Consider the following 14,631-nt stretch of genomic DNA (forward strand, 5'->3'; position numbering starts at 1 on the left):
TTAAAGTCGTGTGAGAGTTTTCACCGCATTTTGTGACAGGACACGTACACACACGGCAGCGCTCAACCGTTCGACGGCAAACAAGAGAGCACGGCTGTGTCCGCAAAAACCGCGTACTTACCTACTACAGTATATAGTAAGAGAAATACATGTATCTCAGCTACTATACAGTAGGTAAGCACGTGGTTTTGGACGCAGCCCACGGCTTCAAGCAGTCGTCTATTAGCACGTATAGCATGACAAATAATTAACTGCACTTGAAGCTTTCGTAAAATTAAAAATGAAACACCCGAAACTGTATACGGTACCATAACGAAGACCAACTGTATGTCGATACGTGAAATTCTGGAGGGACGGCGTGGCGTGGACGTAATGTCGTGTGATGTTAATCGATCTATGTTCTATAATGTGAAACAGGAACATGAAAGGAATATTCCAAAAGCAACTCATGTAAACACCTTAATCACAATATTGTCTTATTCAGAATTAGCTCAATAATTAGATTACTGCTGCCCATGTAAACGTACAGAGTGTCTCACTGTCTTCATTTTATTATTGACGGAAAGGACATTGCTGTGAGCTTTATACGAAAAGTACGCTGACCTTCCCTAATCATCCCCAGATCATTTTTGTATAAAGGCTTTATTGAGGATGGTGCAAACATGTCCTTGTCACTGAGTAGCAGAAGTGAATATTATTCTGCACAGATGATTGGGTAATTCCACAGGCTCAAGAATGTTTTAGAAATGTTTTCTTTTTCTTTAACGATGCCTGTGGATGTTCTTTCTTGGATAGCCTGAGGACGGCAGTTGCTAAGAACAGTTTACACTCAAGTCTCCATCATTGCACAGTTGATAACTTCAGTTTATAGTATACAGTTATAGAAGTGAAATGAATTATAATCGCACTATCCGGCGTCACTTAGATGAGGATGGGTGTCCCTTTTGAGTCTGGTTCTTCTCAATGTTTCTTCCTCATGTAGTCTCAGTTTTTCCTTGCCTCGTCACCTCTGGCTTGCTCATTAGAGATAAATGTGAAAAATAATTTACTTTAAACTTTATCTCTGGATCTGCTTTGTGACAGTGACTATGTTTACATGCACGCCAGTGTTCTGATATTAATCAGAATTTGGTGATATTCTACTTAGTATTGAGTCATGCAGACATCGCCCGATTCAGATTATGACGATACTTTGATTCCCCAAATTCTGATTCCCACCACTGGAATATGTCTGTTTTAATTAGAAATTCGTTGCATGTAAATACCTTATTCAGAAAATCCACTGAAAGGAGATATACGCGCACGCTAAGTAAGCAAGGAATTGTGGGTAGCATGGGCAGAATCTCGAATCTCCCGGGAAATAACAGCGGGAAAGAAAAAGCACATGTGTAGATCTGCGGACTTACGGCAACCGTGTATACAGGAATATTCCGACGCCTGCTCGCATATAAACATCGTATTGGGAATATGGCTGCGACCCGAATATAGACCTGAAACGGACTTTGATGTGCATGTAAACGCAGTCAGCGTCCATTGTTAAAAGCACTTCATAAACTGAATTGAATTGATGCGTTGATAATCTCTCGCTCTTTCTCTCACACGCTTTTCTTTCTGTCGTTCTCGCTGCCTTTGTTTTGTTTTCTCTCTCTCTGCCTCTGTCTCAGAGCTCAGAGCACAACATCTATGGTTTAACCTTAGCACTGACTAGTTTTGACTTCCTAAAGCAATACACAGGCCGCCTGTAAAACTGCACTGTTCAATGCCCCGACAGGAAACGTAATCCCTTAAAGACGCGTATTTGCATCCGGTAGCAGTTCCTTTCGATTCGTGCCACTTTATTCTGCTGAAATTTGACTTGGGAATTCATGAGCTTTTGCCATGTGAGACAATATGACATAAAATAAAACAAGCGGCTTTGGTTGAAAGAAAAAAAAAACAAACCCACGAAGGAGTGCCTTTTTTATTGTTGCATGGCAGCCATCTTAAATAAAAAGCGGCAGGTTAAAATGTGGTAATATTACGGGTTATTGTTGTTATTTCCTTCCCCTCTCTGCTCTCTGTGACAGGTGAGTGGATTGACTAGAACAAATACAATATTGCCAAATAATTTTTAATGAAAAAGTTCTATAGGTTTCATTTGAACTGCAAGTAATTTCTGTAGTAATAATAAAAATGTTAACCTTTCTCTGTCTCTCTCTCTCTCTCTCTCTCTCTGTCTGTCTCTCTCTCTCTTTCTCTCGCTCTGTCTGTCCCTGTCTCACTCTCTCCATCTGTCTCTCTCTGTGTCTGTCTCTCTCTCTCTCGGTCTGTCTCTCTCGCTCTCTCTGTCTGTCTCTCTGTCTCTCTCTCTCTCTCTCTCTCTCTCTCTCTCTCTCTCTCTGTCTCTCTCTCTGTCTCTCTCTCTCAGTGCCGGTAGAGAAGCCTCCCTCACTGGGTCCTGTGGCTCTCGCTGCTGTGATCGCTGGGCCCGTGTGCCTGCTCTGCTTCGTGCTGGTCACTGTGTTCTACGTGTGCCACAGCCGCTCGGTCATCCATCACCGCGTGCCTAACGAGGAAGACCCATCCATGGACCACCCGTTCATCACCGTGGGCACCACGCTCAAAGACCTCATCTACGACATGACTACATCCGGATCGGGTTCTGGTGCGCACCCTTCACACACTTCTCTCTTCACACGCTCAGCATCTCTTTCTGCCTGAGGCCGAGCGTCTCCGAGACACGACTTTTTATTGTCTGATAATCTCTCCTGTAATTACCTGCTGACACGAGCGACTACCTGCCTTTCTGTCACGCCTTTGTTTACAGGCCTAGTATTCCTGTCTGTCTCCGCCGGTCTGTGGGTTTCTTTGAACTCCTTGTTTTGTGCACGTATCTCTTTCTGTGTGAGAGTGCAAGTGTGCTGTTGTGTTGTGTTTGACTGATTATTTGGGAACGTCCCCGAGAGGATCCTTTTCACCCACAAAATACGGCTTTTGTTTGTAGAACTGAAAGAACCGACAGATTTCCTTAGGTTAGGATTAGATAAATAAATGTAGTAATATATCATGTGTAATACAGCAATGAAAGATTTTAGAGGAAAGTACAATAGTGTGTGTGTGTGTGTGTGTGTGGATTGCTGTGCTCAGCACCTTTACTGGTCTCTCTGTGTCTCAGGCAGTATTGGAAAGAGCAGTGAGAGTAAAAGAGCTAGCATTTCCTGCGCAAGCTTTCATACGGCACTCCATTAACCTCTCATCTCGAAACCTTATCAGATGTGAGGAATAAACCAATGTATATTTACTAACAAACTCTCAGTACAGCACAAGCCCGATTTACACAGCCAAATCTCCTTTTATCCTGTTTGTTTGTCTTTGTGTTTTGTCTGGTTTTTACTGTGCACGTGTGTGTTTTGTCTGCATCGGTGTATTCAGAGACAACACACAATGCCATGCTGGTTTTATAACACCAAACAGCATGGCTCAGCAACAAAAGCACACCCAGGAATATCTGAATCCCGGCCCAGAATGTGTCGTGTTCAAATCACATGAAGGATTTCTGTGAAAAGGTGAGCTGATAGGCACAAGTAGTACTAACCCCAATTCCAAAAAAGTTGGGACGCGGTGTGAAATGTAAATAAATACAGAATGCAATGATTTACGAATCTAATGAACCTACATGTTATTCACAATAGAACGTAGAAAACATATTAAATGTTTGAACTGAGGAAACGTACCATTTTAATAAAAATAAAAAAAAAGGTGATTTTGAATTCGATGGCCGCAACACGTCTCAGGAAAGTTGGGACGGGGGCAACAAAAGGCTGGAAAAGTAAGTGTTAGTAAAAAGAAATAGCTGGAGGTTAATTGGTAAACGGTCAGTAATGTGATTGGGTATAAAAAGAGTATCTTAGAGAGGCAGAGTCTTTCAGAAGTAAAGATGGGCAGAGGTTCACCGATCTGCGAAAAACTGCATCTACAATTTGTGGAACAAAATCAGAATAATGTTCCTCAACGTAAAATTGCGAAGACTTTCAATATCTCATCATCTACAGTACATAATATCATGAAAAAACTTAGCTTTAACTTGACTCTGTGACTTTCCATAAAATTAAAAGTAACTATTAGTGGCTAAAAATCATGACTTATTGTTCATTGATAAATAAGAAGTTGTAATAGTTGGCAAATAACTATTACAGGGAAATAATCCACCCCATGGTGGTGACAGTAACTCTACATTGCGTCGATTGCATCACACCACCCTGCCATTGATTACAGGTTTCCCTATCGCAGCGTGCCCCATCTAGTTTAGTACCTTAAATATGGTACTTTGTTTTTCTCCACAGAACTGGCTGTTCTGCCAATAGAGCCATCAATTCTATGAGAAATGTCTCATGAGCACGTTTGTGTTCGTCATTATGAAGGGTTGCAGACTCTGGAGACCGTACTTACTCTGTGCTTCTCTCAACTCTCAGGCCATCGTTCTGTTTTGGAGAATCTGACTCACCTCATGTATTTCCTCCATCTATCTCCTCTTTTCATTCTGTCCATCCCTAACTCATGTTCATACTTCACGTGCCTGTAAGAAGGTCACGAACTGAAAAGGAGATTATACTGCTACCGTCTGCTAAAGAAAATGCTAAATATTTAGCTGATAGAACACAGAAAGTTTGGCATTAGCTGAAGGAGCTTGGTGCATGATCAAACCAGATGGATGTTACTGATTTATGTCGTTGCTCCAGTGTACTAAGGGGGTTGTGGCTCAGGTAGTAGAGCGGGTTGTCCACTAAGCATAGGGTTGGTGGTTTGATTCCCGGCCCACATGACTCCACACGCCAAAGTGTCCTTGGGCAAGACACTGAACCCCAAGTTGCTCCCGATGGCAAGCTAGCGCCTTGCATGGCAGCTCTGCTACCATTGGTCTCTGTGTGTGAATGGGTGTGTGTGTGTGTCGCTTTGTAGAACCGCTAAGGTTAAAGAACCACTAAATAAGTTCAGACCATTTACCTTTTACTGTTTTACTGGGTGAGCTCGAAAAGTGCAGTAATATCAGCTTATATATACACGGGAAGTACATGAAAAGGACGACACCCACCGGGAATTTCGATTGAATTCTGCAAGAATCATCGTTCTAAATTTGATACATTGCAACATGCAAACCAAAGGACACGTCTTCAGTTACAAGGAAACCTAGTGCTCAGAGAGTCTGCAAATATGTTCTCATCTTTATGTCTACAATTTCTGCCAGCAAAGTAACACTTGGCAACCCGGTGTCCATCGCAACACAGCCTCTATTGTATTCTACATTCCAGGCGCCTGAAAGAAACGACTGTACACATTCTGAATAGTTGCACCTATTACAAAGGACAATACAGCTCTAGACGTCCTTGTGTAGATGACTTGGTTTCAGATGGAAGTAAGTAACAGTGGTGGCTCAGTGGTTAAAGGCTCTGGATTACTGATCAGACAGGCAGAAGTTCAAGCCCCAGCACTGCCAAGCTACCACAGTTGGGCCCTTGGGCAAGGCCCTTAATCCTCAATTTCTCCATTTTATAAATGAGATAAATGTAAGTCGCTCTGGATAAGAGTATCTGCCAAATGCTATAAATGTTAATGTATATGTAATTAAATACGAGCACAACACAAGAACACTGGATTGAACAACATTATTATAGAAGATTAGAGATTTGTGCAATATTTTAAAAAATTATAATATTTTGAGAATGATCGTGAAACGAATCGGTGCTCATCATTGAAACTGGCTGCGCATTTGATTTGAACAGCCAAATGAACAGGATGCGGTTTACTGCCATTAAATATCATGGTGGATACTATTAAACGTTTAGGTTTTGGATGACACCTGTTTCAGTGATTTAGTGGCACGTTCATAAGCTTGTGCAGTGTGGATTACAGAAATGAAGACAAAATATAATATAATATAGTTTCTATTACAGGCTCTCTGTTTGGAGATGTTAAACATACCCTTGATAAAGTAAAGCTAGTACTTACTACAATGTTTGGAAGTTAGTAGATGCTAAATCCCTATAATGTGTACATGAGTAGCGCTGTGTAGTCCACACAAACACACACACACACACAGACGTTTGTCTTACTGTCCTTGTTAGGATCGTTCCATTGACATAATTATTAATGCAGTTAATTATACTATTCCTACATCTGTAACTATAGCTTATGTTAAAAGGTGGAAGATGATACTGGGCCTGAATCCCACCTCCACCTTATGTACGCGGAGTTTGAATGTTTGCTCCGGGTACTCCGGTTTCCTCCCTCAGTCCAAAGACATGCATTGTACGCTGATTGCCATTTCCAACATATCTGTAGTGTATGAATGTGTGTGCGATTGTGTCCTGCAATGGCTTGGTACTCCATCCAGGGCGTTCCCCGCCTTGTGCGCCAGGTTCCCTGGGATAGGCTCCAGTCTCCCCTGAGACGCTGTGTAGGATAAGCGGTACGGAAAATGGATGGATGGATGATGCTTGAGGTTCTATGTAACTTTGTCTTTAATGGAAGAGAGACCAGCAGCAATCAATTATCGTTATGTCTGCCTGAGATGCAGTTATACTGTCATTTTTTAAAAAAATCACATCTTGCACGTTATTTTTTTATTTTACTAATAGTACATTCAGGACACTTTGAGAAAGTGGAAAGTTTTGAGAACGTACACATAGTGCTTCGTAAATGTACGTTTGAGTTTTACACTTGAGTTTGAGGGCATTAAAATCATTCATTTGGCTGGAATATGGCGCTTCATAAATTGCAAGCTGTATTTTAATGTGGCTCAGTGATCATTTGAATAGAAAATGGACTCAGCTTTGAATCCCGTCCGCCTATAAAACGTATAATTACGATACTGTAATATCGTAGTCATGATAATAACTGGTGGTGGTTGTTCTCTCTTCCATGTAGAGATAAAGTTGCATAAAACGTCCGATGTTATAGCATAAGTGTCTCATAAATTCTCCAGCACTGTTTTTATTTTGAATTGCTTATGAATGTGTTATAAAGGTACGCTTCAAATAAAGTGTTGCCAAGAATCCTTAGGGCCTACGATTTCACCTGTTAAGAATGACTGGAATGACAGCTGATGGCTGAGCATGGATCGGGTCATGTTGACCCCCTCTGCTCTGTCTGTGTTGTGATAATCTGCAGATCTGCAATCTGCATATCACTTGGCTCCTCATAGCCTGTCTTTCTAATTCTGACTCACAATAAATCTGGCCATTGAGGTCATTATTAGGGGTCCGAGCACTAGTGTCTTATACATGTTTTTTCTTCTTGCTTGTCGGCCTTAAAAATAATGAGCACAGACATGAATTGCTGACTAGGTTCCTAGGGTTCACATTCTCTGTTTGCCTTCCTTTGTGTCTCAGGTCTCCCATTGCTGGTGCAGAGGACCATCGCCAGGACCATCATCCTGCAGGAGAGCATCGGGAAAGGCCGCTTTGGGGAGGTGTGGAGAGGAAAGTGGAGAGGAGAGGAAGTGGCGGTGAAGATCTTCTCCTCTCGTGAGGAGCGCTCCTGGTTCCGCGAGGCTGAGATCTATCAGACGGTCATGCTGCGTCACGAAAACATCCTGGGCTTCATCGCTGCTGATAATAAAGGTCAGTACGTCACGTTGTCACTTCCAGCTGAGGCTATATCTTTCTGCTCCAGGCTGGACCAAAGGACTTTTGATAACCACAATGTTGTGGCAAAATCAAAGATGTTCTTTGACGACATAGTTGCATGTGGGGCTGCTTTGAAGAGCATGGAAATGTACATCTGTACAGCCTTGATATCAAATACTGCAACCTGGACTGATAATGTGGAAACAGTCTGGTTGCCTAGAGATATATGTGTGGCGCGCTGGGAAAGACCTGGTCGCCTAAAACAACTGAAAAGCGAGAAAATAGCTTTTAAATATTCAGTTCTAATTCCACTGAAAGGCGTCGGTACACTGACTGTCTAAACATTACAGCTGTTTATTGATTTAATTTCAATGCCATTTAAAATGTAATAAATAGAATATAAAAATATGATGAATATGGCACGTTTGCCTCGCACCTCCAGAGCTGGGAGTTCAATTCCCGCCTCTGCCCTGCGTGCGTGGAGTTTGCATGTTCTCCCTGTGCTTCGGGGGTTTCCTCCGGGTTCTCCAGTTTCCTCCCCAGTCCAAAGACATGCATTGTAGGCTGATCGGCATCTCTAAATTGTTCTGGGTGTGTGAATTTGCGCTCGATTGCACCCTTGCGATGGGTTGGCACCCCGTCCAGGGTGTCCCCCGGGTTGTGTCCACCGAGGTCTCTAGAATAGCCCCAGGCTCCCCCACGTCCCTGTGTAGGATAAGCAGATGGATGGATGGATGGATGGATGGATGGATGGATGAATTTGACCATTTACAAAGGAAAATAAAATTGCAACTGTCCTGATGGCTGTCATGCTTCCTTCTCACCTGTTTTGTCGTTCTTTACAAACCTTAACAGCTTGTGTTGTCTGAATTCACAGCAGAGCGACTCTCTCCACTGCTGTTCACCACAGAGCACATGCACACACGGTTCATATAACCTTATTTCAGTTTAATAACCTGCTTACTTACAGCTCGTAACTCGATAATAATCCGACTTCAGTCAAGCAAGCGTTCCCGACGTGAAATTAATTAAAAAACCTAAACCCCAATGCTAGTGACGAGCAGCTACAGCCGTCTTCCTTCCTCAGCAAGTCCGCAGCCTACACTCCTCCAACAGGCACGCTCGCTATCTGAGAGTTAAGGAGCACAAAAGGACAATGGCGTATTACGCACAATCTCACAGGCCTAACTGGAACATTTTTCTTTAATCCACTAATCACAGTTTGCTTTATTATAGCTGCTGGAAAAATCATCCATTCAGTCAGATTTGTTCATTTTTGGAACCATTTCCAAATTGAATCTGTTAGGCTCATGTTTGATTGGCTATGGCACCTGATGGTTTGAGAAAGCCAAGACAAGTTTAGAAAGTTAATCCAAACATTGCAACATCAACATTTTTTGTCATTTTTTTTTTGTTGTTTACCAGAGTTCATTTGACTTGGACGGGTTTTCTCAGTCCACCGTGTATATATTTAGTTTAGTTGTGCTCTTCGTTTTACTGAGCTGCAACTAACGATTATTTTCATAATCAATTAGGTCGGCGATTTATTTATTCATTTTTTCCGTTTTTTTTTTTTTTTTCCGATTAATCGGATGGGGGCGAACTTTCAGTACCATTTTTTTGACAGAAGTTACACTGCAAGTGTGCAAATACAACATATAATGACAATAAACTTAAATTAAACTAAACCTTTTATGCAACTTGCATCAGTTTCCCCTGCCCCTTACACACTGTGGAGCATTTTGGATATAAACACAACTTTGTGCTCATGCATCACTGTTTGATCTGCGTGGTGTTTAAAATAAAATGATTCCCTGCCTAGAGGACTTTTCTTCCTCAGTCACGTGATGATTACGCCTCCGTCTGATGGTAACTGAGGTCATGTTGGGAATAAAAGGTAACGTTGACATAAACAGTAAACTGAAGAAAGTCAGGTATCTGATAAAGCTAGCGACGTCGGATTACGTGCGTAGCTGCAGCTGCAGGACCATCCAATTAGTGCTTGTGTTAGAGCTGAAACAGGATGAAGGATTTTTTTTTTTTGGGCTGACTGTTTCATGTGTGAGTTTAAGTATGAATGAGCCAGAAGGTTTGTTAGCTTTGACATCATGTCTAGTCTAGTCTTTCGTGAGAACAGGTTTTAAATAAGAGCTGTTTTCCTGAAAGAGCGATGTTTACTGAAAAACACGCTGTTTATTTTGGTTCGGATTTGTCTGAAAGTTTGGATGTGAATATTGAGAAGAATGAAAGCATGTGTGTTGTGTGTGTGTGTATGTGTGTGTGTGTGTGTGTAAGAGAGTAAGTATTTATATAGGAAAAGGGCAGCGCTAGGAGTCGGAGCAGCTGCTCTGAGATTTCACCGGCCATCTGGAATTGCATGGAGCTGTGAGCAAAGGTCTTATTTACTCTGTCCATTAGTCTATTGTGCTCACACTTAGTCCACTCACCCCAGTTTAATCTGTTCTCATTTGAATGTGGATCATTGCTAGTGCAGTTGCAAAGTGCGTATGAATATCTATGTCTTTCGATAAAACAATATGCCTGTGTATTATCAATCGATGGAAACGAGAGAGGAAGATCAGACTAAGAGAGGCGAACAGAAACAGAGTTTCCTGTTTACAGTATTCATCTGAGACTCATAAGTATGTCTTAATCTCAAACAGTAACACGGAGGTTTACAGTCAAAATGAAATTACAACAATAAAACACTTCCAGACACCCACAGCAGCTTGACGAATGAAAAAATGGTCCTGGAAGTTTGCCCCGCCCCAAACCAATTAATCGATTAATCGGGAAAAATAATCGGCCAACTATTCGATTATGAAAATAATCGTTAGTTGCAGCCCTAAACATCTCATTTCAGATGTACTCCCTCTTTGCTGTTATAATAACCTCCACTCTTCTGTGAAGGCTTTCCACTAGATTTTTGGAGCGTGGCTGTGGGGATTTGGGTTCATTCAGCCACAAGAGCGTTAGTGAGGTCAGGCACTGATGTTGGATGAGGAGGCCTGGCACACAGTTGGCATTTCAATTAATCCCAAAAGTGTTCAGTGTGGTTGAGGTCAGGGTTCTGTGCAGGACACCCGAGTTCTTCCTCTCTAATCCTCACAACCCATGTCGTCATGGAGCTCGCTTTGTGAACAGGGGCCTCGTCATGCTGGAACACGTTTGAGCCTCTTAGTTCTAGTGAAGGGAAATTATAAAACCAATGCAGACCAAGACATCCTAGTCAAATGTGTGCTTCCAACTTTGTGGCAACAGTTCGGGAAAAGTGCGCATACGGCTGTGATGGTCAGGTGTCCACAAACTTTTGGCTACATAGTGTAAGTGATGATGTGTTTTAACATTAAATCTAACTATAAATTGATAAAACATATGACGTTATTCTTTAATAAATAGAAAATATGATGTAGATTTCATCTTATATGTCTGAATGATTTTTAGCCTTATTTACAGTAATGCATGAATGCATACTCTTTTTTTTGTGTGTGTGTGTGTGCCTATTCTCTATATAATTGTATACTGTAATGACTTATAATCCCACTCTCCATTCTTACCCAGAAAAGAATGAGTTCCCGTTTGAGGTTCCTGTCTCAGGGAGTTTTTTTCCTTGCCTCTGGCTTGCTCATTATGGATCTAGATCTAGACCTGGATTTCTGTAAAGCTGCTCTGGGACAGCGTCTCTCGTTAAAAGCGCTATACAAATAAACTTTCATCTAATTGGATTGAGCAAAAGGTCAGAATGTATAGTCTCACCCTGTCTCGGTTACTTGTTTTCCTCTTTTAGATAATGGAACATGGACCCAGCTGTGGTTGGTGTCGGATTACCACGAGCACGGCTCCCTGTTTGACTACTTGAACAGATACACAGTGACCGTGGAAGGCATGATCAAGCTGTCCCTGTCTACCGCTAGCGGCCTGGCTCATCTGCACATGGAGATCGTAGGAACACAAGGTAACGGCTCAGCACCTGCTTGCTCGCGGAGCATTTAGCATTTCAGTGCGAAATTATGAAAAGCGTCAAATGTGCATGTAGGTTGAAGAAAGGCTTAAAAAAAAGTTTTTCGGTAAAGATGACTACCTGGCTGTTCCAGTTAGTGTGTGTTCCCCTGGCGTGAACGCAGGCTGCGTCCCATTCACACACGAGATGGGTTGCAGCAGGAGTGTCTGCGAGTCTGCCCGAACTAATGAAACCATTTATTTAGCTCATACTGAAACTGAGAAGCGTTCCTTAGGGTGTCTGTCTGTTCAGGTCTGTGTCTGTGGTGAATTCCTATTGGTGTGTGAAAGTGTGGCCAGATTTTTACTTCCAATTTACATTTCTTGTTAAAAACAATTTTTTTTTCCCCCTCATTTTCTCCACTGACTATGTTTACATGGGCAGCAGTAATCTAATTACTGACCTTATTCTGAATAAGACAATATTGTGATTAAGGTGTTTACATGAGTTGCTTTTGGAATATTCCTTTCATGTTCCTGTTTTACATTATAGAACATAGATCGATTAACATCACACGACATTATGTCTCCACGCCACGCCGTCCCTCCAGAATTTCACGTATCGACATACAGTTGGTCTTCGTTATGGTACCGTATACAGTTTCGGGTGTTTCATTTTTAATTTTACGAAAGCTTCAAGTGCAGTTAATTATTTGTCATGCTATACGTGCTAATAGACGACTGCTTGAAGCCGTGGGCTGCGTCCAAAACCACGTGCTTACCTACTGTATAGTAGCTGAGATACATGTATTTCTCTTACTATATACTGTAGTAGGTAAGTACGCGGTTTTTGCGGACACAGCCGTGCTCTCTTGTTTGCCGTCGAACGGTTGAGCGCTGCCGTGTGTGTACGTGTCCTGTCACAAAATGCGGTGCAAACTCTCACACGACTTTAATAGTGTGATTAAGGTGTGTACATGTCTGTATAGGAATACTCCACATGTCTTAATTCCATTTGTGTTTACATCGAGTATGACTTTAATCGGATTAAGGTAATAAAAAATAGCTGTTTACATGCTAGTTTCTTAATCAGAGTATTGTCTTAATTGGGTTAATATCGGATTATTGTTGTCCATGTAAACATAGTCAATGACTCTAAGAGCTTCAGTGTTAAGATCAGGTATGTGAATAAATAATATCCATATAAACTAAATCAGATAAATTGTCTTTGGAATAATGTATTTCCTAGTTTTATCAAAAACAAAGTACAAGCTTATATCCAAGTTTTTCTCCAGAAGAGGTCATGGAGATCCTGTAAATGTTCACAGTTGTGCAGAAGGATGACTCCACTGCTGGCTTTCAGGACACACATGAGTCATGAGTCACGCCTGACTGGCTGTCCGTGTGACTGTTTACCTCCTCTACGTTTAGGGCTGATCTTCCAGAGATCTGAAACGAGATCTTAAAGACGGCTGTCTAGACTCCGAGGATTAAAAAGTGACGAAACTTCGTGTGATAAATTGCATTGAGAAACAGTACATAACCGGAAATGAACGCTGTGTCTGCAAACATCATGACGACTCCACTTCTGAAAAATAAACCAGCCGGGGTTAGGAGGAAGCGATTCCCAGCACAGCGCAGATGGGCACCATGTGTACCGAATACCATCTCCGTGTTTACATATACAGATTTGCCTGAGCATGTCGCAAAGATCAATTAATAGCACACGTCATTACGTCCCCACGCCACGCCGTCCGCTGTCCCTCCAGAATTTCACGTATCAACATACAGTTGCTCTTCGTTATGGTACCGTATACAGTTTTGGGTGTTTCATTTTTAATTTTATGAAAGCTTCAAATGCGGTTAATTATTTGTCATGCTATACATGCTAATAGACGACTGATTGAAGCCGTGGGCTGCGTCCCAAACTTCATACTTACCTAAAATACGGTAGCCGAAAAACATGTATTTCACCTACTATATACTGTAGTAGGTAGGTATGCGGTTTGGGACGCAGCCGTGATCTCTTGTTTGCCGTCAAACGGTTGAGCGCTGCCGTGTGTGCACGTGTCCTGTCACAAAATGCGGTGAAAACTCCCACACAACGTTAATAGTGTGATTAAGGTGTGTACATGTCTGTAATGCACTTCGATAATGCGACTAAAACAGGAATACTCCACACATCTCAATTCCATTTGTGTTTACTTCGAGTATGACTTTAGTCAGATTAAGGCCATCAATAACCGCTGTTTACATGCTAGTTTCTTAATCAGAGTATCGTCTTAATATCGGATTATCGTTGTCCATGTAAACGTACTGATTGAAACACACTCTAATTAAGAGATCTGGAGGAGATCGCTTGATCGTCACAGACCGGATCACCTTAACTCCACGGCTTTTATCCACTGTGCTTCTCGAGTTGAACGGATTCCAGAGCTGCATATAGATATCATTAAAGACCTTGAGACTGCTGCAGATCATTTCCTCCGTGAAAGACTAAAAGATTTGGCTAACACCGTCTTTGTAGGATGCTCCGTCTGTATACGTGTATGTTTGTGTGTGGGAATGCTCAACAGATGTTAATTAAGCCGCTCTCTCTTTTCCCGAGCTGTTGCTCCGTATTCAGCCAGACGGCACGGTTTCTCTGTGACCGAAGCCGAGGTAATCGTTACTCTTAATTAGACCCTCCTTCTTCAGCGTCGTTTTCACGAAAGGAAGTGTGAGGACGCGGATCCAAGACACGGACCGATTCGCAAGCTGAGCGGGTTTTATTTAAAAGCGTGTAGGCCAGTTTGCTTTTATTCCTGCGTGCCTTATTACAATGCTGCGAATGAAAGCTAATTCTCCGTGACGCAGCTTTATTATAGCGTCTTTGTAGGACGGAGTTCATGTTCGGTGTTGTGTGAAAGACGCGCAGCAGAAGTGTGACGGCTTCTGACGGAAAAATAAATACAAATCACAGAATCAGACAACCGTACAATTTGTTCTCGTTTCTGTCTGACTAGAAGATGTTTTTTTTTTTTTACAGAGAAGTGTAGGCCGTCGGATTATTATTTTTTATTATTGTTGTGGAGATGTGAGGCTGAAC

General features: G+C 42.0%; 1 protein-coding gene across 1 annotated transcript in view; it reads left to right on the forward strand.

Annotated features, from left to right (window-relative positions):
* The window catches only part of tgfbr1b (transforming growth factor, beta receptor 1 b), an 87,689-nt gene that overhangs the window by 53,312 nt on the left and 19,746 nt on the right, over positions 1–14,631 (forward strand). Inside the window, exons 3-5 of the mRNA XM_053635696.1 lie at positions 2,408–2,644; positions 7,368–7,598; positions 11,392–11,559. Coding sequence (XP_053491671.1) covers positions 2,408–2,644; positions 7,368–7,598; positions 11,392–11,559 — 636 coding nt within the window. The remainder of the gene's footprint in view (positions 1–2,407; positions 2,645–7,367; positions 7,599–11,391; positions 11,560–14,631) is intronic.

Source organism: Ictalurus furcatus, chromosome 1 (assembly GCF_023375685.1).
Source record: "Ictalurus furcatus strain D&B chromosome 1, Billie_1.0, whole genome shotgun sequence".
Lineage (NCBI taxonomy): Eukaryota > Metazoa > Chordata > Actinopteri > Siluriformes > Ictaluridae > Ictalurus > Ictalurus furcatus.